This window comes from Trichomycterus rosablanca, chromosome 2 (assembly GCF_030014385.1).
Source record: "Trichomycterus rosablanca isolate fTriRos1 chromosome 2, fTriRos1.hap1, whole genome shotgun sequence".
NCBI lineage: Eukaryota > Metazoa > Chordata > Actinopteri > Siluriformes > Trichomycteridae > Trichomycterus > Trichomycterus rosablanca.
The window spans coordinates 46,335,689-46,360,084 of NC_085989.1; the positions used below are offsets into that span (position 1 = coordinate 46,335,689).

Below are 24,396 nucleotides of genomic sequence, written 5' to 3' on the forward strand. Positions count from 1 at the left end.
GATTTCACTGGTGGTAAATATTTGTAATTTATTATATTACTCTTTTACTTAATACACAATGATTAATAATAAATGTGTCTGTCAGTATATGTTTTACGTAATAAGTTAGTTTTACGTAAGTATTTGTACAGACAATTTGACACCCTATACAAGCTAAAGTGTGACGGCTGTTATTATTTTCCAGATAAAGCAGGCTCTGGTCAAAGGCTTTAGTAAATGTTTATATCAAACATCAGAATGGGGGACAAAACTGATCTGAGTGACTTTTGCATTTTCTGGCATTTAACAGATGCTATTATCAAAAGCAACGTACATTTGTGACCTTCTGATCACACGTCCATGTGTTACCGCAGTACTGAGATAAAATAAAAAACATGGTAAAAGGTTGGTTATCCTTATTTTGGCCAAATGTATGTGGACACCTGACCATGAGCTTGTTGGACATCCCAATTCATTCAAAAGATGTTCTGTTGTGTCAAGAGTAATAGCTCAGTGCAGGCCAGTGTAGTTTCTTCATACAAAGAAAACCATGAATTTATGGACTAACAGCTAAAACTGGGACGAGCTAAAACAGTGTGAGTCTGGATCACTAAAAGAGGAATCTGAGTAAAACACACCGTATGAATATAAAAACCTCATGGCCATACTGTTATTTTTTAGAGATGGGACGATCGATCGGCTATGAATCGGTATCGGCTGATTTTTAATCAAAATATGCTATCGGCGATCGGCCGATATTTCCTAAATGTAGCCGATCCGATCGTGTGATATATAAAAGATCACGTTAAGTTAACAGCTCAGTGGATTGATCCAGACTTTGAGCTACAAAGCACCAACCATCGCATCAAAATTCGTCAACAATCGTACAGAAACCATCGTGAAAGCTCTTCATGACCTAAAATAACATCATTAACGTTGTGCATCATACATACGATGTAATTTTGCTGATTGAAATATTTACTTTAAAAAGATAATTCAACCCGGTCACATCTGAGTCGATTCTATCAGCACGTTATATAAACTCCTGGTTCACTTTGGTAAATCGTAAGCGGTTCTTACTTGTGATGTAGATGAGAACAGAAAACGTTACAGAGCCAATCAGAGGCAAAAGTTTATTCATTACCAAATTCGTTAGTTCAGGATCATCTGCTGAACTTTTAGGATCATCAGAAAACTTTTAGCTCCTTAGATGGAACGAGTCTGTCGGTTACAGATCTGTGGTAATAGCAGTTTAATTAAGCTTTTTAATTAAGCTTTTTAATGTAAGAGAGTCACACAAAATGTTCTGTAGTAGCTGGTGTTTATTTAAAACCACGACATTTAATTAATAACAGTAAACACGGAGAGATAACTGAGAAGAGAAACTTACGCTTCGCATAAAACGAATCAACTCATGAATCAATGAATCAGTTATAGCGATACTGTGAACAAAGCGTCTCTTCTAAAGGCACAAACACACACACACACGCGCGCGCTGCTCCGGTTTATCTTCACTGTGAGGCTCTTTTTAAGTTTATTTATTTTATTTACTGCTAACACCCCCCCTCGATCGGAAGCGGCTATCGGCCGATGTCCCTGAAAGGAGATCGGAGATCGGAATCGGTGCCAAAAACCCAGATCGGTACATCTCTAGTTATTTTACATAGTTGTTACTGTCATTGTGATGTATTGTGATGCTGAGACCATTTATTACTTAGAATAACTTAAATGACCTGCTCTGGTTTCAGGCTTCTCATTTGCAGATTCCAGCCAAGATCGTGGAAAAGTTCTGTGATCAACTTTGCACCAGTCATAATTGCACATACCCAGTACCTTCTAATGTATCGTCTGAGCCAAACACAATCTGCGAGTACTGCTGGAAGGATAAGGTAAGTCTATGAGTACTGGTACTGGTGTTTCCAATACTGCTTTTTTAGGTTAGCATTTTTAATTTATCTTTTTGTAATGTAAATGTATGAACTCTGACCTTAGCTAAGGCTAGAGCTGTTTGCAGTTGTTCTGCTGTTTTGTTTTGGGATCTTTTGTGACTTTCAGGTTAAGTCTGATTGCTGGACACCTCTTTACAAAACAGTGTACATCAATATACACACACGGCTCTGTAGCGTTGATAGCCTTCACCCTTCTGGGAAGGTTTTCCACAAGATTGTGTCAGATGTCAGGGGTGTGTAAGGGCCACTGGAGTTTCTCGCCACCAAACTTGACAAACCCTGACACACACTTATGGATCTTGTATTGTGCACAGGTGCAGAGTCGTCTGAAACAGGAAGGAACCTACTTTAGAATATGCCACAACAATGAACGTACAAAATGTATATAATTGATTGTACTGAAACCACTTCTCAGGGGTGGTCTACATAGTTTTGGTCATATATCTCTTGATGCATGCTCAGTAATCCAGGTACACAAATCCACAAAGTTGATTCAACTTTGTGGTTTTGATAATATAGTTTATGTGTGTTGAATCATTTTGTAAATAGATGAAACGACATAACATAAATCTACTGCAATGTTGCCAGTAGTTTTTTGGTCATAATGCTCTGATTGACATGATCTTCTGGTCACAAGAGAGCTTTGAAAACAAATGTTGTCGGTCAGTAAGTGTAAAACTTAATGCTGTAATGTGGATACCATCAGATACTAATCGGTGTAATACTGAGATGAACAGATATTTGATCTCAATATTAAACCAAATGTAATTTAAATCAAATGGTTTTATTTATTATTTTCTGTTTGTTTGCACTACAGGACGGGGATGTGCTGGCTCATGGAATCTCTTCTGACCTAAAAAACCTGTCCCGACCTTACTGTATGAATGGTATTCAGTTTATTTTGTGTGAGGAAAAGAGTGAATCAGTAGGTAGATTTAGAGTAGCATTAACACTTTATTATTTCTGTGATTTCTACTGATTGATTAATTAAAATTCTACGTTTCTTTTTCAGGACAAGCGTAATTTTACATACGTTGGTATGTGTCATATTTTGTCTATTAGGCAGTTTCTGCTCTGAACTTAAAATCGTTGATTTTATTTCATTTCATTCACATTTATTTCATTTATTAGCATTATGTGTTGTAATGTGCTGTTTTGGCTTAGCGAATTTTACAAAATTTCTGTTGTACAGTCAAGCCGGAAAGTCTGCACACCCCTTTCACCTTCTCTACGTTTTATTACATTACAGAGTCATTCTATAATAGACTTCAAGCCATGGGGTCAAAGGAATTACCGGCAGCTTTACAGGTCTTAAAGAGCACAGTGGCCACCATCATTGGTAAATGGAAGAAGGTTGAAACCACCAAAAATCTTCCTAGAGCTGGTTGCCTGGCCAAATTGAGCATCGGGGAAGATAGGCCTTGGCCAGGGAGGTGAACAGGAGCTCCAGCGTATCCTTGTGGAGATGGGTAAACCTATCAGAAGATCAACCATCCAGGCAGCACACCACAAATCACCCTATTATGGTAGTGGCCAGACGGAAGACACTCCATAGTAAACGGCACATGACAGCCTGCTTGGAGTTCGCCAAAAGGCACCTAGAGGACTCTTAAGCTCTCATGGGGGTGACAGCACCATGATGTGGGGATGTTTTTCAGCAGCGTGATCAGGGTGACTAGTGCTGATAGAGGGAAAGATTAATACAGCCAAGTACACTGAGATTCTTGAAGAAACCTGCTCCAGAGCGCTCTGGACCTCAGACTGGGGTGAAGGTTTACCTTCAAACATGACAACGACTCGAAGCACACAGTTAAGAGAGAGTGGCTTCTGAGAAAGTCTGTGAATGTCCTTGAGTGGCCAAGCCAGAGCCCAGACCTGAATCCAATCAAACATCTATGGAAGGAGCTGAAAATGGTTGTGTACCGACACTCCCCATCTAACCTGATGGAGCTTGCAAGGATATGGCAAAAGGAATGGGCAAAAATCTCCAGAAACAAGTGTGTCAAACCCGTAGCTTCTTTTCCTAGATGTCTTGAAGCTGTAAATGCTGCCAAAGGTGCACTAACCAAGTATTAAGCAATAGGTGTGTACAGATATGTAACCCCTAAATAAAGGATGTTTGTCAGTAAAATAAAATTGCATATTTTCTAAACCCTGTTTTCACTTCGTAATTATTGCCAATTGAGGCAATAAAAGAACTCGGTCTGTTATAGAATGAAAAAGAAGGTGAAACTTTCTGGCTTGACTGTATGTTTAGATTTGCACACCCCTAACCAAATTGATCTCTGAAAGAGAAAGAAAGTCACAACATTTGCAGCTTTTTTAGAAAAATAATTAAAAGTTTTCACTGATCAACTACATTGCAGTTTGTAAATATAAACACATGTAGAAACTGACGGCTTCAACACACTCTTTGCATTAACATGCATAATTCTTAATAGTTTAATGCAAAGATTGTTTACTTTTCTTACTTATTAACTTATGTTTTAAAAAGATGTACTTTTCCCAAAGGTGCACAAACTTTTGCATCTAGCTGTGAGAGAAAGAAAGTTGGATTCCCAACTGAGAATTATTAAGAAAAAAACTGTATATAATAAATGTTGGGTGCTTGCAAGTGTTGTAATAATTTGTTTGTTTTTATTTTAGTTACCAATCGTACAAGAAGCCCCGGATCTGGATGTGAGTATTTAATATGGATTTATTTGAGAGAAGTGTATGTTTGTATGTATGATTTTTGTATGTGATTATTGTCTCTTGACAGATGTAGGGTATTCTCATTTGTTTATTGATTTATTTGTTTCTTTGTTTTTATTTTAGCTATTAATCCTACAACAGGTCCAGGGGATACTCGTAACACATCTGAACGTGAGTACTTGTTAGTATTAATCTGAGATGAAACATGCTGAATTATACTTATTTGTTTGTATTTCATTTCATTTTCATCACCACTTTATCCTAGTCTGGGTCTCAGACACGCCAAGTGCAATGCAGGAATACCCATTACATTGTATGACTGTGGCCACCCCTTCCCCTGAGACGTAGCCAAGCTGGCTGATGGCACTGCTGAGATTTGAACCCCAATCTCAGTATTGGTGGGTTAGCTTACTGCTGCACCACCCAAGGGTCTTTGTTTACATCCAGACCATGATCAGAAGCTGGCTGGTTCTTAAGGATTTAAGTACTAATTGTGCATGGTCTTGTAAAGATTTCACCGCACTTCTGTGCTTAAATAAAATCAAAATAGAGCTTTTCACAGCGAACCTCACAGGTGGGTTTAGTGCAAACACAATAATAATGCAGAAAAGCACCCAATACCCACTGTGAAGCATGGTGGTGGATCTCTGATCTTGTGGGGCTGTTTTTCTTCCCTGGACAACTCTAGATACATGGTATCCTGACTACCTCAGCATGGTTGGATCTTCCAGCAGGAGAATGAGCCAATGCATTTACATTTTCAGCATTTAGCAGACGCTTTTATCCAAAGCGACTTACAGTATACTGTCTAAGCTATTGAGGGTTAAGGGCCTTGCTCAAGGGCCCAACAGTGGCAACCTGGTGGGGTTTGAACCAGCAATCTTTTGCTTACTAGTCCAGTACCTTAACCGCTAGGCTACAACTGTCCCAATGCATACCTCACAATCAACACAAAATGCTTCGCTGACCACATAATCAAGTTTTTCCAATGGACGTCCTAGTTCCCTGACCCAAAGCTTATAGAAAACCTGTGTGAAAATGAGAGTCCACAAGCATGGACCTCAGAATCTAGAGGCTCTAGACAGATTCTGTATTGAAGAATGATCTTAGATTCAGGTCATGTGCTTCCAGTGTCATTACGCATTAAAGGAGGCCGCACAAAGTCCTATTCAAATTGTACTGTATATTATATCTATTATATATTATATATAAATGTGCTTGTAGAGCCAGTGAGAACGCAGATACAGAGTGAGGGTAAGAATGTCTGCTAAATCCCGAAGATGTAAATGTGTGAATCATTGCGAGCCAGATTTGTGGTTTTAAGGTTATGTTGTACATAACATGTTATGTTGTGGGTATGATACATTTTATAAGGTGAACTGGGGCTGCTGCATTTTGGCTTGTGGTGGGTGCAGTTTCTTTTAGACACACTAAGCACAAGGCAGAAATAACCACTGGAAAAGACACCAATCCATATTGTGGCTTTGGCCACCCCCCGAGACACAGTTAATCAAGTCTGTGTAGACGCTCAACTGGCCGATAGCACTGCTAAAATCCAAACTACTTTTACGATATATTTAATAAAAAATGTGATCTAAACATGTAGTATGAAGAGTGTGCCCAATCTTGGCATACAACTGTAAGAAAGAAAATTTGTAACTGAATATTGTTATTGTCTCTTGATCATTGTAGAGTACTCATATGTGTTTTATTCATTTGGTTATTTGTTTGTTTTTAGCTATAAATCCTACAACAGGCCCTGGAGATACTAGTACCCCATTTGAACGTGAATACTTATTGAGATTAATCTGAGCTTGAACATGCTGAATTATTTTACATTACTTTAGTGTATCAAGACCACAATTTATCCTTGGTTTGATTTTTATAATGCCTGGTGTTATGATCACTAAAGTGTAGGTTTAATGTAGGCAGTAACAAAATAAACTGTAATTAATTATTAAACTGTAATTATTTATATCTTCCTTTATGTCTGCAATGGTTATGGGCCTGGTCTGTATAATTTCTTATGTATTTTGAATTAGATATAAAAGATAACATTAATGAAACCTATTTTTTCAGCTGCGTTTTACTCATTGTGGCTGACAGTACTAAAATAATTCAACTTTTTTACCTTTTAAAACTTACAATAATGTAGTTGCATAAGTATGGATACCCTTAAACTAATACTTTATTGAAGTCTTTTTTGATTTTATGACATCATTTGATTTTTTTTGAGTAGGACACAATTAGCATGTTACACCTTTTACCTGACAATCTTTGCCCACTCTTTCTCTTCCCTCATCAGGTCATCTTACAGATTAAAAATTTTTGGATTGGGAGTAAAATAGAGAAAAAAATAAACATGTAATTTGGCCAGGGGTGCTCAAACTTTTGCATACAAATGTGTGTGGGAATGGGCGAGTTATATTTGAAACTCAGTTTTATTTTATGTCTCTTAATAGATGAAAGGTATTTATATGCATTTTAAGCATGTATTTGTTCTACTACAGGCTCTGGAGGACCTAGATAGATAGATAGATAGATAGATAGATAGATAGATAGATAGATAGATAGATAGATAGATAGATAGATAGATAGATAGATAGATAGATAGATAGATAGATAGATAGATAGATAGATAGATAGATAGATAGATAGATAGATAGATAGATAGATAGACAGACAGACAGACAGACAGACAGACAGACAGACAGACAGACAGACAGACAGACAGACAGACAGACAGACAGATAGATAGATCCCGAAGGAAAGTAGAGTGTAATGTAGAGTGTAAGACCTACCCCATCTGAAGGTTTGTAATTATTTGGATTTATAATGTAATTTTTGGATCGTTATATTATCAATAACTTTAAGGAGGTATGATGAATAAATATAGCATATATAGAGTTTCAGTAAGATTATGTATAGTTTTGCAAATTCTGATTAGCTGGTTGCTTATGTGGTGCAGCAGTCTAATGGGCTAGCCATCCAAGTTTGAATCTCAGCTGTGCTGTCGACTGGTCGGACACCAACACAGACACTATTGGCTATTGCAATATCTGTCTGGTGAAATGGACAAATTGATTCTTTATTACTGCTGCAATTGTGGCCACTGCTGGCTTGGTTGTAGGTGCCTATACAGAGATGGAGAATGATCAGTGCAACTTATTTTACATGATTCTGATCCCTGCGTGAACCACCTCATACAGGTGAAAAAATAGATCAATGGAATAAGCCATCAAGAAGTACATTTTTACAGCCATTTTGTCCATTCTTTCAGGTGTGCCAGTATTTGTAAAGGGCACGGTATATTTATATTTATATTACATTTTTGGCCATTTTTGACACTTTTATCCAAAGCAATTTACATTACAGTTTACAGTCAGATTAATTGAGGGTTAGGGGCCTTGTTCAAGGGCCCAACAGCAGCAACTTAGCAGTCGTGAGGCTTAAACCAGCGACCTTCTGATTACTAGTCCAGTATCTTAACCACTAGGTTACAGCTTGCCCCTATACACTGTACACACTGCATGTTAATAAACTGTGTATTTATAAATTAGAATTTTAAAGTACTTCATTTTGTTTAAAGACAAACTAATATGGCTGTGGATCGTCCTTGGTGTACTCGGTGTACTTGGTGTACTTGGTGGTGTACTTGGTGTTATATTCAGGCGCTTCTTCTGGAGAAAACAAATCTGTCGGTAAGTGTAAATGGCCCACAAATAAAAGTAACCAATGAAGAAAAAAACAAGACAACATCTTCCTTTTATTTTTGTGTTTATAATAATCACATGGTTTATTTTTAATGAGCTACTTTAAAATACACTGAAAATGTATGGAATTAATGCACTTGTAAAATAATTGCTCTACAATAGTAGAAGTAAAAAGCAACATTCATCCCTCTCAGTATCACTTAAATTATTATTATGTAATTGGCAGTGAAGTATGGCAGGGCTGCACTAAGAGCATAAGCATGTTTATTCAGTATAAGTGGCCTCATCATTATTTTTATTATTATTATTGTCACTGCTGTGTCAACTCTGTTATTAGGACTTGTTAAGCAGGGGAAGAGCTGTCATTACAAATGGATAGCTGATGACTATTTCAGAGCAAAATAAATACAGACCATCTAATTAAACTGTGATTAATTAGAGATTTGACTCACCTGTCCCCATCTTTGTTTAGCTGGTAAGTTCTGTAAAGTTTAAAGAGTACACAATTCTCCCCAAAGACCTCAAATTCTTACTTCAACAGTTCCAAATATTATCAAGATGTTTGTTATTATGGAACATGCAAGGACCTTCCAGGATCTGGTGGAAAGACAGACACTGATGAGAGAACCCTATAAATGGTGGTTCAGAATGTGGCAAAGGAACCAAATACTGAGCTTGAGACACCTGGAGTGATGGTTTTAATGTATACCATATGCTGCATGTTGATGAAAACAGAGCTCTATGAGCAAAGGCCACTTATTAAAGAAAGGCATAAAAAAGAGCATTTTGTTGATAGAACACTTAACACTTTCTAAAAAAGATTTGAATCGCCTGAACTTTTATTTAACTTAATAAATTTTTTACAATTTTCCACAGATTGATTAATTTTCTGAATAATATGAGTGAGTGGTGTTGTTTATTTCTTTGTTAGTCGAGATCCTGAAGATGTGGAAATGAATGGAAACGTTAACAGGGAGATCAACCCGTCAGACCAGTACAAAGAAGAAACCCGAGCGCTGAACAACCATACAGCTGCAGGGTAAGAGCTACATCTACAGTGGGGCCAAAAAGTATTTAGTCAGCCACTGATTGTGCAGGTTCTCCTACTTAGAAAGATGAGAGAGGTCTGTAATTTTCATCATAGGTACACTTCAACTATGAGAGACAAAATGAGAAAAAAAAAATCCAGGAAATCACATTGTAGGATTTTTAAAGAATTTATTCGTAAATTATGGTGCAAAATAAGTATTTGGTCAATAACAAACAAGCAAGATTTCTGGCTCTCACAGACCTGTAACTTCTTCTTTAAGAAGCTCTTCTGTCCTCCACTCGTTACCTGTATTAATGGCACCTGTTTGACCTCATTATCTGTATAAAAGACACCTGTCCACAGCCTCAAACAGTCAGACTCCAAACTCAACCATGGCCAAGACCAAAGAGCTGTCGAAGGACCCCAGGAAGAAAATTGTAGACCTGCACCAGGCTGGGAAGAGTGAATCTACAATAGGCAAGCAGGTTGGTGTGAATAAATCAACTGTGGGAGCAATTGTAAGAAAATGGAAGACATACAAGACCATTGATAATCTCCCTTGGGGTCAAGATCTCATCCCGTGGGGTCAAAATGATCATGAGAACGGTGAGCAAAAATCCCAGAACTACACGGAGGGACCTGATGAATGACCTGCAGAGAGCTGGGACCAAAGTAACAAAGGCTACCATCAGTAACACACTACGCCGAGAGGGACTCAAATCCTGCAGTGCCAGGCGTGTCCCCCTGCTTAAGCCAGTACATGTCCAGGCCCGTCTGAAGTTTGCCAGAGAGCATATGGATGATCCAGAAGAGGATTGGGAGAATATCATGTGGTCAGATGAAACCAAAATGGAACTTTTTGGTAAAAACTCAACTCGTCGTGTTTGGAGGAAGAAGAATGCTGAGTTACATCCCAAGAACACCATACCTACTGTGAAGCATGGGGGTGGAAACATCATGCTTTGGGGCTGTTTTTCTGCAAAGGGGACAGGACGACTGATCCGTGATGAGGGAAGAATGAACGGGGCCATGTATCATGAGATTTTAAGCCAAAACCTCCTTCCATCAGTGAGAGCATTGAAGATGGAACGAGGCTGGGTCTTCCAGCATGACAATGATCCCAAACACACCGCTCGGGCAACGAAGGAGTGGCTCCGTAAAAAGCATTTCAAGGTCCTGGAGTGGCCTAGCCAGTCTCCAGACCTCAACCCCATAGAAAATTTGTGGAGTCCGTGTTGCCCAGCGACAGCCCCAAAACATCACTGCTCTAGAGGAGATCTGCATGGAGGAATGGGCCAAAATACCAGCTACAGTGTGTGCAAACCTGGTGAAGACTTACAGGAAACGTTTCACCTCTGTCATTGCCAACAAAGGTTATGTTACAAAGTATTGAGTTGAACTTTTGTTATTGACCAAATACTTATTTTCCACCATAATTTACAAATAAATTCTTTAAAAATCCTACAAAATGCCTGTAGCCCAGATCTGTCTTCTATTAAACATGTATAGCGCATCATAAGGAGGAGAATCAGACAACATCGACTACAGACTTTAGTCGTTTAGCAGCTGAAGTCTCATATCAAACAAGAATGAAGAGTAATTGTTGCAGTTTAGCAAGTAGAATTATTGTCCTCAGATTGATAAATTTTCTGAATAATATGAGTGAGTGTTGTTTATTTCTTTGTTAGTCGGGATCCTGAAGAAGTGGAAATGAATGGAAACGTTAACGGGAAGATCAGACCATCGGACAACCAGCACAAAGAAGAAACTCGAGAGCTGACCAACCATACAGCTGCAGGGTAAGAGCTACACCTATATACTTTCTGCACGTGTACATGTGTATAGATTTAGAATAGATTAAGATAATATAATTGATAGATGGAAGAACAGAATAATAACTCTATAATCAGTATGTAAAGTCATGACTTGATTTGCTTTGCTTATGTTTGTTGATTTTTTTTTTTTTTTAGCTGGTAAGTTCTATAAAGTTTAAAGGGTACAAAATTCTCATAAAAAAATCCCAAAAATTCAAAATATTATCAAAAAGTTCTCGTGGAACATTCAAGGACCTTCCGGGATCTGGTGGAAAGACAGATACTGATGAGAGAACCTTGCAAATGGTGGTTCAGAAAGGAACCAAATACTTGATAGTGTTTGGACACTTTGGGGGGGGGGGGGGGGGGGGCGTGGGTGGTAATGCCTGTAGCCCAGATCTGTCTTCTATTAAACATGTATAGCACATCATAAACAGGAGAATCAGACAACATCGACTGTTTAGCAGCTGAAGTCTCATATCAAACAAGAATTAAGAGTAATTGTTGCAGTTTTGCAAGTAGAATTATTGTCCTCAGATTTATTAATTTTCTGAATAATGTGAGTGTGTGTTGTTTATTTCTTTGTTAGTCGAGATCCTGATGATGTGGAAATGAATGGAAACGTTAACGGGGAGATTAGACCATCGGATAAATAGCACAAAGAAGAAACTCGAGCACTGAACAACCAAACAGCTGCAGGGTAAGAGCTACACCTTACACACAGTGTGCAGAAGTATGGGCACCCATGATCAAAATGTACATTTTTGTTTTAAATTGCTGTAAATTATTTGTATACTTTCTGTACATGTACACGTGTATAGATTTAGAATAGATTGAGATAATAGAATTGATAGAGGGAAGAACAGAATAATTCTGTAATCATTATGTAAAGTCATGACTCGATTTGTTTTGCTTATGTTTGTTGCTTTTTTGTTTTTTTGTTCTGCTTATGTCTTCTTTGTTTTCTCCATCAGTGAGGAGTGAGTGTGATCTCCATCAGCCAATAAGGAACACCGGTTCACCCCGGAACACCAGATTATTAAGGAACACCGGATTATTTTATTTGATAGTATTTGTAAAATCTTACTAACTGGCCAAGTTTCAAAGATGGAAATGTTTTGCATATTCCACAATTTAACCAGGTCACGTTTCACATCGCCAGTATGAAGCAGGTTAAGAACCTTAATGTTCACAAAGTTGTTTTATATTTGTGTGAAACACCCTAATGACCCCTTGATGAGATTTTTTGGATGTTCTGTGGACTGATAAATCAGAAGTGAAAGTTTGTGGAAGCCATGAATACTGTTACATCTGCTGTTAAAACTCAGGAATGAACCATTTTCCATTATATTTTTAGAATCTGCTGTGGGTCAATAAACATGGACCATGGGCCACAGTTTGGACACCACTGGTCTAGTCTCTCTGGGCCTTGTGGTAATCCATCAGTATCAATATTTGTAATTGTATTTTGCACTATGTACAACAACATAAACAGTAATGTAAATATTGTATATATCTGCTATACTTATATACTCTATTTTTTCTCATTCATTACCCATTCTTTTAGGCACTTTTAGTCACCTTTCATCACTCTGTAAATGTATACTAGTCTATACACTGTACAGTCAGCATTACCTGTTTAATTTTCTTTAACTTATGTCTTATCATTTCACTTATCTGGTCTCTTTTGCACTTTAACTGCAATATATGTAAATAATCTCTATTTTGCACTTCTGGTTAGATGCTGCTGCATTTCATTGGCTCTGTACTTGTACTCTGAACAATGACAATAAAGTTGAATCTAATCAGCCATGTCCTCAGAGCCATTAGGCTCTACAACTCCAGCATTCAGGGACAGCGGGTGATAGCGAAGGACTGATGGCCCAACATGTAGCCATGCATGTACAGTATGCGTATATACAAATGTGTACTTAAGTATATACGTACACCTACCTGCTCTTTTACTTTCATTCATTATTTTTCACTGAAATCCTTACTAATCATTAATAACCGCACTGTAGTTATGTAATATATGTAAAACTCAGGTTACTTTTAATCTTGGTTGTTATGTTTGTGCTGTTTTTTTCTCTCGAATTTATATTGTTAAACTTTTATAGTGTGTCTTTGATGTACAGTATAATACTACTGGGACTTTAATTTCCTTCGGAATCAATAAACAGGGCAAGCAGTAGCCTAGTGGTTAAGGTACTGGACTAGTAACCAGAAGGTCGCTGGTTCAAGCCCCACCACTACCAGGTTGCTGCTGTTGGGCCCTTGAGCAAGGCCCTTAATCCTCAATTGCAAAGACTGTATACTGTAAATTGGTTTGGATAATAAAAGCGGCTGCTAAATGCCAAAAATGTAAACGTGAGAATCACTTCAGAATGAACCCGAATCAGTCTGTCGGTCACGTGTGCGCGCTCATTGAAATCTCCAGGCGTCGATGATCACGTGACTCTGTGCGTGTGCTCGTGTGCGTGTGCGCGCTCATTGAGAAAGCCTGGCGTCGTTGTTCACGTGTCTTGGCTAAAAAAAAATCAATACAAGAATCAATGGAGTGCTTTAGCAAGGCGCTGCTGCAGCCTTCCAACACAAGATGTAAACATTCAGAATCACAGTTATTATCAGTAATATTCTGATTTATACAAAACATCTAATCTACTTTATTACTGTGTAGTTCTAAATGAACTCAGAGCTCAGATCTCAACACACAGCAGGTAAGATCCACTCACAATGCTATCGTTAGCTTCAGCACCACAGCTACATCACACAACAACAAAACAACAACAAGCGCTTTTATTGTTATTATTATTAATATTATTAATTAATAATTGTTTATGATTAATGTTGCTGTTGTAGACAGATTTGTCTTTTTCAAATCGTAATCAATAAATCTCACATTGTACACTATAAGTCCGAAAGTATTTGGACACGTGACCATGAGCTCGTTAAACGTCACATTTCAAAAACCAATGTTATTTAACCAAAACAACAACCACCCCTCTCCTCATGAAGCTTCTTACTAGACTTTTTGTCTTAATTATGTCTGTGGGAGTTTGTACTCATTCAATCAAAAGAGCATTTGTATGGCTGGGCACTGATGTTGGTCAAGAAAGCCCCAGCTGATGTTCCAGTTCATTCCAGGGCTGTTTATTAGGGCTGAGGTCAGGACTTTGTGCAGGACACTGAAGTTTCTTGCTTTGTGCACAGGGGTACAGTCATGCTAGAACAGGAAGGTGCCTTCCCTAAACTATTGCTGCAAAGTTGGAAGCGCATAGTTTCCCTGTTGGTGATTGTTGTGGATGAAACGCATGAATTCAGTAATTAAAAGGGGTGTCCAAATACTTTTGTCCATATAATGTATATGAGCTTGACAGCATGCAGCCAGTATCATGAGCTACGCCTTAATATTATTATTATTATTATTATTAATAATAATAATAAATTCAACGTATATCGAACTTTTCATAGTACCCAATGACGCTGTACATAGGAATCAAAATCACAAACAAGACCAAACAGAAGACGAGTGAAAGTGCTGAGTAAACAAGAATGTGTATAGAAGAGATTTAAACTCAGCGAGAGATGGTGGTCAACCTAAACCTAGGAGCAACCAGGAGACCAGCATCAGATGACCTTAACCTACGAGAAGGGACATAGTGGTGGAAAAGATTAGCCAGATACAAGGGGGCCAGACCATGAAGTGCCTTAAAAGTGAGCACTAAAATTTTATATTGAATACGCTTATTGACTGGAAGCCAATTGAGTCATTTTAATACTCCTAATATTCCATTAAAACATTATTCCCTCTGGATAAAATAAAATTATTCAAAATGACATTACTGAGACACCCATGTGGCGCAGGGGGATATTCCACTAGCACACCAGTGCAGAGATTCTGAACTCCTCTGTTCGAAGCTCGGCGTTGCCACCAGTCGGCTGGGCGTCATTTAGTTGGCATAATTGGCAGTGCCTGCAGGAAGAAATGACCGAAATATGTGTGGGCGTGGTCTTCAAGCGCTGTGTAAGGACCCTGATTGGGGGAAAGAGGCGCCTGTGCAGAGAGCATGAGTGAAAAATTGTTGCGCGTGGGTCGGAACAGGCGTGAGCAGCAGTTTACCCACCTTGACTGCAAGAAATCGGGAATCCCTCAGCAGCGGAGGACAAATTGACTACACTAAAATTGGGAGAAAATGGGAGAAAAACATAAAATATATAATAAAAACTATTACATTACTGAATAAAATTATACATTTCTACTTAATGCCAAATGTGTTGCTTTTTTGTAGCTCTTTGATAATGGAATCAGCAGAAGTGAGACCATGGTCATTCAGAAGACCTGATCACGCTCAGGTAAAAATCACTTGAACCTTTTTTTTATTCTTTTAATTTGATTTAATATTTAAATTCATACAAGTACATTAAATGTTTTAAAGTGAAGACTTGGCTCAGATCAGAAGCTTCAGTTCACAATTTGATTTATATAAAGAACGCTGAGTTGTCTTGCTAAATTGGTTTCTGATATACAGTGTATCACAAAAGTGAGTACACCCCTCACATTTCTGCAGATATTTAAGTATATCTTTTCATGGAACAACACTGACAAAATGACACTTTGACACAATGAAAAGTAGTCTGTGTGCAGCTTATATAACAGTGTAAATTTATTCTTCCCTCAAAATAACTCAATATACAGCCATTAATGTCTGAACCACCGGCAACAAAAGTGAGTACACCCCTAAGAGACTACACCCCTAAATGTCCAAATTGAGCACTTCTTGTCTTTTTCCCTCCAAAATGTCATGTGATTTGTTAGTGTTACTAGGTCTCAGGTGTGCATAGGGAGCAGGTGTGTTCAATTTAGTAGTACAGCTCTCACACTCTCTCATACTGGTCACTAAAAGTTCCAACATGGCACCTCATGGCAAAGAACTCCCTGAGGATCTTAAAAGACGAATTGTTGCGCTACATGAAGATGGCCAAGGCTACAAGAAGATTGCCAACATCCTGAAACTGAGCTGCAGCACAGTGGCCAAGATCATCCAGCGTTTTAAAAGAGCAGGGTCCACTCAGAACAGACCTCGCGTTGGTCGTCCAAAGAAGCTGAGTGCACGTGCTCAGCGTCACATCCAACTGCTGTCTTTGAAAGATAGGCGCAGGAGTGCTGTCAGCATTGCTGCAGAGATTGAAAAGGTGGGGGGTCAGCCTGTCAGTGCTGAGACGATACGCCGCACACTACATCAAATTGGTCTGCATGGCTGTCACCCCAGAAGGAAGCCTCTTCTGAAGTCTCTACACAAGAAAGCCCGCAAACAGTTTGCTGAAGACATGTCAACAAAGGACATGGATTACTGGAACCATGTCCTATGGTCTGATGAGACCAAGATTAATTTGTTTGGTTCAGATGGTCTCAAGCATGTGTGGCGGCAATCAGGTGAGGAGTACAAAGATAAGTGTGTCATGCTTACAGTCAAGCATGGTGGTGGGAATGCCATGGTCTGGGGCTGCATGAGTGCAGCAGGTGTTGAGGAGTTACATTTCATTGAGGGACACATGAACTCCAATATGTACTGTGAAATACTGAAGCAGAGCATGATCCCCTCCCTCCGGAAACTGGGTCGCAGGGCAGTGTTCCAGCATGATAATGACCCCAAACACACCTCTAAGACGACCACTGCTTTATTGAAGAGGCTGAGGGTAAAGGTGATGGACTGGCCAAGCATGTCTCCAGACCTAAACCCAATAGAACATCTTTGGGGCATCCTCAAGCGGAAGGTGGAGGAGCGCAAAGTCTCGAATATCCGCCAGCTCCGTGATGTCGTCATGGAGGAGTGGAAAAGCATTCCAGTGGCAACCTGTGAAGCTCTGGTAAACTCCATGCCCAGGAAAGTTAAGGCAGTTCTGGGAAATAATGGTGGCCACACAAAATATTGACACTTCAGGAACTTTCACTAAGGGGTGTACTCACTTTTGTTGCCGGTGGTTTAGACATTAATGGCTGTATATTGAGTTATTTTGAGGGAAGAATAAATTTACACTGTTATATAAGCTGCACACAGACTACTTTTCATTGTGTCAAAGTGTCATTTTGTCAGTGTTGTCCCATGAAAAGATATACTTAAATATCTGCAGAAATGTGAGGGGTGTACAAAATTATAAATTTTTTTTATAATATAATTTTTTTTTTTTTTTTTTTTTTTCCCCCCTGCTTGTTTCCTTATTAGCTTTGTAAGGTGCAGACAGAGATGTGTCCCACTACAGGTGGAGTGATGTTTACTCCTGCAGGAAACGTTGTTCCTGAGGATCTACAGGACAGAGGATTCCAGAAGAAGCCTATAAAAGAGGAAGATGATCTCTGTAAGAAAACATTCTGCTTAAGGCTGCATTTACATGATAAGCGTTTTACACTTTACTTCGACATATATAGTCTGGGCACATATTACTGCTTACTGTAGTGTTTAAGCCTTTCACATGATGTTTTTCTGGCTGTACCTCTAAGTAATGAAAGCTTGAAATAATAAACACTAGGGATGTAAAGATGCACCACAAGACAGTTAATAACCGATTCAAAAATTCCACGATTCAAATCGATTTAACATGTAAAATGAATCGATATTCACTTTAAACAGCAGAGGGCGCTGGTGCTATACATCTTGCCTGGTTGCCAAATTCAGGTTTTTTCAGCCAAATTGGGTTTAATTAAAAATTATTTTGCGAAGTTTCTACCTAAACGAAATAAAAGGGCATTAATTATTTAGATCAATAAAAGATAATCACAAATACAGTGTTTTATTTTCTTTTTTTAAGAGAAAAATAATTTGTCATAATTTGTCTTCAATTCAGTTAAAAAAATCAGGAAAAATCGTGAACCCAGTATCGTGGATCACATCGCATTGTGGGTAGAGTGTATTGTTACATCCCTAATAAACACTACTGACAATATTAACAGACAGTACTAATGGTTTATTCACTTGTAGTTTATATGAAATGTATTTTAGTTTATAAAAGAACTCTCTGCAGTGCCAGTATTTGGAGAATAAAATGGCTTCATGAAACTTTATTGTTTTGTTAATTTAATAGTGAATCAAATCATATTTTCACAGACACATAAACAGTTAGATAATGTGGATGCTGTTACAGTCTAGTATGGATTAAATACTATAAAATTTAGATTTGATTTGATAAATTAAACTGCTGCTTCACATTTCCCACAGTTATTATGTTTTATACTTTTTCTTAAGTCATTAAACATGTTTATAATGAATTTTCAGGTGGAAGAACATCAGCTTCTGGGGATCCCAGCACCCCCGTGGGACAAAAGAAAATAGAATTCCAGAAAATAACAGAAACAGGAGAAGAACCTGAAGATTGTCTCAGTAAGACAGGAGTTTCTTTGATCCCATTTTAACATCACATTTATACGGTGGCCGAGAAGTGCAAAACAAATTTACATTTCAGAAAACAAAATTACAAAAAAACAAAAACAACATTTACAATGAAAGCAAAAACAAATTTACAAGTGCTCGGGTACCCAGTGTTTGTAAATTTGTTTTGGCATATGTAAAAGTGTTTCAGCACTTGTAAATTTGTTTTCAGCACTTGTAAATTTGTTTTCAGCACTTGTAAATTTGTTTTCAGCACTTGTAAATTTGTTTTCGGCATATGTAATTTTGTTTTCTAAAATGTAAATTTGTTTTGCACTTCTCGGCCGCACATTTCTGACGGAAAGGGTAGGGACAATAAACCGGAAGTGCGTGTTGCTTACCAGCTGTCAATCAAACTGTTTCTCAGCGGTAAAGTGAACGGAGTTTGTGATGGTGACGATAAACAAGGTTTTGTCTAGTTTGTGGAAATCATTTTATCCAGTTGACCCGCTATTGTTTTTCTTGTGGAAAGTTATTAGATTGTTTGTGCAGACGTTTAGACGTGGCGTGTGCATCTCTATTTACCGTCCGCTCTTCTAAACATCTAAGGAATTCCCACAAGAACAACAAAAGCGAAATAATGAAAATAACTAACACAAAATGGACAAAACATTGTTTATTAGGGACGGAACATCTGATACCGAGGCTTTGAAGCTTGTTTCACTTTTGTAACACTGGACTCCGTGTATCGGAGCTTATATTAAAGCAGCATGTGCAGGACTGATGAAGCTTTGTGCTGAGTTTTATCTCACTCACTATATAAGAGACAATCAAACCAGGGTTACCCACCGTCCTGTAACATACACAATCCTTCTTTATCTGGAGACTAAACGCCACGTTCAGTACTGAACTGATACAGGACGCTTTGTTCCGTATTTTTATCAGTGGGAGACTGAGGGAATTATATTAAGTAGTGTTCACTTTTATTCTTAGTAACGGTGTGTGTGCGCTGGTTATAGCAGCATAACCTGTGTAATACACCGCTGTATGAGTAGCGCAGTGGGCGGAGTGCAGATGAAGCCTCATTTAAGCTTTTGAAGCTTTTTTCCTGATTGTGCTGAAAATACATGCCCCCCCCTTACACACCTCACGCACGCACCTTACACAGTCATGAGAACAAAGGTTTTATTTATGGTGTTTAACATTTATTATTTTTATTCTTTATAATAATAAGTCAGAACCATATTTTAGGCAAAACAACGCACTCCGCCCACTGTGCTGCTCATACAGAAGTGTATTAAACAGGTTATATTGCGCACACACCGCGTTACTAAGAATAAAAGTGAACACTACTTAATATAATTCCCTCAGTCTCCCACTGATAAAAATACGGAACAAAGCGTCCTGTATCAGTTCAGTACTGAACGTGGCGTTTAGTCTCCAGATAAAGAAGGATTCTGTATTTTACGGGATGGTTGGTAACCCTGGTTTGATTGTCTCTTATATAGTGAGTGAGATAAAACACAGCACCAAAGCTTCATCAGTCCTGCACATGCTGCTTTAATATAAGCTCCGATACACGGAGTCCAGTGTTACAAAAGTGAAACAAGCTTCAAAGCCTCGGTATCAGATGTTCCGTCCCTAATAAACAATGTTTTGTCCATTTTGTGTTAATTATTTTCATTATTTCGCTTTTGTTGTTCTTGTGGGAATTCCTTAGATGTTTAGAAGAGCGGACGGTAGATAGAGATGCACACGCCACGTCTAAACATCTGCACAAAACTTTCCACAAGAAAAACAATAGCGGGTCAACTGGATAAAATGATTTCCACAAACTAGACAAAACCTTGTTTATCGTCACCATCACAAACTCCGTTCACTTTACCGCTGAGAAACAGTTTGATTGACAGCTGGTAAGCAACACGCACTTCCGGTGTTATTGTACCTACCTTTTCCATCAGAAATGTGCAAAACAAATTTACATTTTAGAAAACAAAATTACATATGTCGAAAACAAATTTACAAGTGCTGAAAACAAATTTACAAGTGCTGAAAACAAATTTACAAGTGCTGAAACACTTTTACATATGCCAAAACAAATTTACAAACACTGGGTACCCGAGCACTTGTAAATTAGTTTTTGCTTTCGTTGTAAATGTTGTTTTTGTTTTTTTGTAATTTTGTTTTCTGAAATGTAAATTTGTTTTGCACTTCTCGGCCACCGTACATTTATTTACAGAGCAAATAAAAAAAAAAAACAGCTACTGTCAAATCAGCAAAGCAAAACCCATAAACCAGGTATTAAAACACAGAAACCGCACATCTCTCATACTGAATCAAAAGCTGAATAATGTGTTTTAAGATGGCATTTAAAAATAGCCAGGGAAAGAGGGATATACAGTGGGGCCAAAAAGTATTTAGTCAGCCACTGATTGTGCAGGTTTCTCCTACTTAGAAAGATGAGAGAGGTCTGTAATTTTCATCATAGCTACACTTCAACTATGAGAGACAAAATGAGAAAAAAAAATCCAGGAAATCACATTGTAGGATTTTTAAAGAATTTATTTGTAAATTATGGTGGAAAATAAGTATTTGGTCAATAACAAAAGTTCAACTCAATACTTTGTAACATAACCTTTGTTGGCAATGACCGAGGTGAAACGTTTCCTGTAAGTCTTCACCAGGTTTGCACACACTGTAGCTGGTATTTTGGCCCATTCCTCCATGCAGATCTCCTCTAGAGCAGTGATGTTTTGGGGCTGTCGCTGGGCAACACGGACTCCACAAATTTTCTATGGGGTTGAGGTCTGGAGACTGGCTAGGCCACTCCAGGACCTTGAAATGCTTTTTACGGAGTCACTCCTTCGTTGCCCGAGCGTTGTGTTTGGGATCATTGTCATGCTGGAAGACCCAGCCACGTTCCATCTTCAATGCTCTCTTTTGGCTTAAAATCTCACGATACATGGCCCCGTTCATTCTTCCCTTAACACGGATCAGTCGTCCTGTCCCCTTTGCAGAAAAGCAGCCCCAAAGCATGATGTTTCCACCCCCATGCTTCACAGTAGGCATGGTGTTCTTGGGTTCTTCTTCTTCCTCCAAACACGACGAGTTGAGTTTTTACCAAAAAGTTCCATTTTGGTTTCATCTGACCACATGATATTCTCCCAATCCTCTTCTGGATCATCCATATGCTCTCTGGCAAACTTCAGACGGGCCTGGACATGTACTGGCTTAAGCAGGGGGACATGCCTGGCACTGCAGGATTTGAGTCCCTCTCGGCGTAGTGTGTTACTGATGGTAGCCTTTGTTACTTTGGTCCCAGCTCTCTGCAGGTCATTCATCAGGTCCCTCCGTGTAGTTCTGGGATTTTTGCTCACCGTTCTCATGATTATTTTGACCCCACGGGATCGAGGGAGATTATCAATGGTCTTGTATGTCTTCCATTTTTTTTACAATTGCTCCCACAGTTGATTTATTCACACCAACCTGCTTGCCTATTGTAGATTCACTCTTCCAAGCCTGGTGCAGGTCTACAGTTTTCTTCCTGGTGTCCTTCGACAGCTCTTTGGTCTTGGCCATGGTTGAGTTTGGAGTCTGACTGTTTGAGGCTGTGGACAGGTGTCTTTTATACAGATAACGATGTCAAACACATGCCATTAATACAGGTAACGAGTGGAGGACAGAAGAGCTTCTTAAAGAAGAAGTTACAGGTCTGTGAGAGCCAGAAATCTTGCTTATTTGTTATTGACCAAATACTTATTTTCCACCATAATTTACAAATAAATTCTTTAAAAATCCTACAATGTGATTTCCTGTTTTTTCTTTTCTCATTTTGTCTCTCATAGTTGAAGTGTACCTATGAGGAAAATTACAGACCTCTCTCATCTTTCTAAGTAGGAGAACTTGCACAATCAGTGGCTGACTAAATACTTTTTGGCCCCACTGTAGGAACGGAGGGGTGTAGTGACAAAAGGGTGTGGGGACAGAGATGGGTATAGGGACAGAGAGGAGTGTAGGGACAGAGGCATGTGGGGACAGAGGGGTGTATGGACAGAAAGGTGTAGGAAAAGAGGTGCAGGGACGGAGGGGTGTAGGGACAGAGGCATGTAGGGACAGAAAGGTGTAGGAAAAGGGGTGTAGGGACAGAGGTGTAGTGACAGAAGGGTGTAGGGACAGAGGCGTGTGGGGACGGAGGGGTGTATGGACAGAAAGGTGTGGGGATGGAGGGGTGTAGGGACAACGCTGTAGGGACAGAGGGTTGTAGGGATGGCGGTTGTAGGTATGGGGGGGTGTAAGGAAATAGGTGTTGGGACAGAGAGGTGGAGTGACAGAGGGGTGAAGGGACAGTGGGGTGTAGAAATAGGGGTGTAGGGACAGAGGCATTCCAGAATTTGGAAGGGCGCATAACTCATCATTTATAATGTCGGTTCATCATTGCAGTTTTTTTTTCATCTGCAGAAATGAACGACGTGTTCTCCTGCCCCTTGTGTCCGCTTCCCTATACATCCCAAATCCACCTCCTGCAGCACATTAAGAGATGCCATTATAACAAGTACGTGACACTGGCCAAACTGGGAGAGATCAAATATGAAAACCTGACATCCCCCCTAAGCTCCTTCAGCCTACAAACCTCTCGCAAGCAGGAAGAAACTCACCAGTGTTCAGACTGTGGGAAGAGCTTTACGTACCCGAGTGCTCTCCTGATACACCAGCGCGTTCACACCGGCGAGAAGCCCTATCAGTGCTCGCTGTGTGAGAAGAGCTTTATTAACCGGAGCAATCTGAAAATACACCAGCGTGTTCACACCGGAGAGAAACCGTATCGTTGCTCAGAGTGCGGGAAGACTTTTAGTCACGTCGGTACCCTCCAACAGCACCAGCGCATTCACACGGGAGAGAAACCGCATCGGTGCTCGCTGTGTCCGAAGAGCTTTACGGACAGTCGCGACCTCCAGAAGCACGAGCGCATTCACACCGGGGAGAAACCCTACTCCTGTACGCACTGTGCGAAGTGTTTCGCCGACAGCAGCAATCTCCAAAATCACCAGCGCGTTCACACCGGAGAAAAGCCATATCGGTGCTCGGAGTGTGGCAAGAGCTTTACCGAAAGGAGTAACCTCAACAAGCACCAGCGCACTCACACCGGAGAGAAACCGCACCAGTGCTCAGAGTGCGGGAAGAGCTTTGCCCAGCTGAGTCACCTCCAGCAACACCAGCGCGTTCACACCGGCGAGAAACCGCATCGCTGTCCCGAGTGCGGTAAGAGCTTCAGTCAGCTGATTCACCTCCAGCACCACCGGCGTGTTCACACGGGAGAGAAACCCTATCAGTGCTCGCAGTGCGGGAAGAGTTTCAGTCACCAAAGTACGCTCCAGCAGCACCAGCGCGTTCACACCGGAGAGAAACCGTACCAGTGCTCGTACTGTGAGAAGCGCTTCAGTCACCAGGGTAATCTCCAGCAGCACCAGCGCATTCACACAGGAGAACGGCTGCACCAGTGCTCACAGTGCCGGAAGAGTTTTACTCACCAGAGTCGTCTTCATGCGCACCAGTGCGGCCGTACGGTAGAGAAACTGTAGCAAATATTAAAACCACCGGTCTAATATGCTATCAGCACAGCCCAGACCCACCAACATCTGAAGGTGTCCTGTCGTATTTGGTACCAGGATGTTTCCAGCAGGTACTTGGATGGATCGTCCTTGAGTAAACGTCCACATGGATCTTAAAGAAAAGAGGACTTGTCAGACCAGTTGACCATCCATTAAACAGATGTCCAGTTTAGATATTTGTAGGTGCTTTTGACAGTGGACAGGAGTTTGACTGGCCACTTTGACTGGCCTGTGACGACGTATG

At 39.7% G+C, this 24,396-nt stretch overlaps 1 protein-coding gene across 1 annotated transcript; it reads left to right on the top strand.

Moving 5' to 3' along the window:
* The first annotated feature begins 237 nt into the window (after positions 1-237).
* Positions 238-24,396, top strand: LOC134301813 (zinc finger protein 883-like). Its single transcript, XM_062986709.1, has 13 exons — positions 238-309; positions 1,728-1,868; positions 2,746-2,853; positions 2,941-2,965; positions 4,575-4,607; positions 4,746-4,803; positions 9,267-9,374; positions 11,054-11,164; positions 11,336-11,338; positions 15,469-15,532; positions 17,404-17,536; positions 18,451-18,555; positions 23,002-24,396. Exons 1-13 carry the CDS (start codon positions 238-240, stop codon positions 24,120-24,122), a joined length of 2,082 nt encoding a protein of 693 aa, XP_062842779.1. The 3' UTR covers positions 24,123-24,396.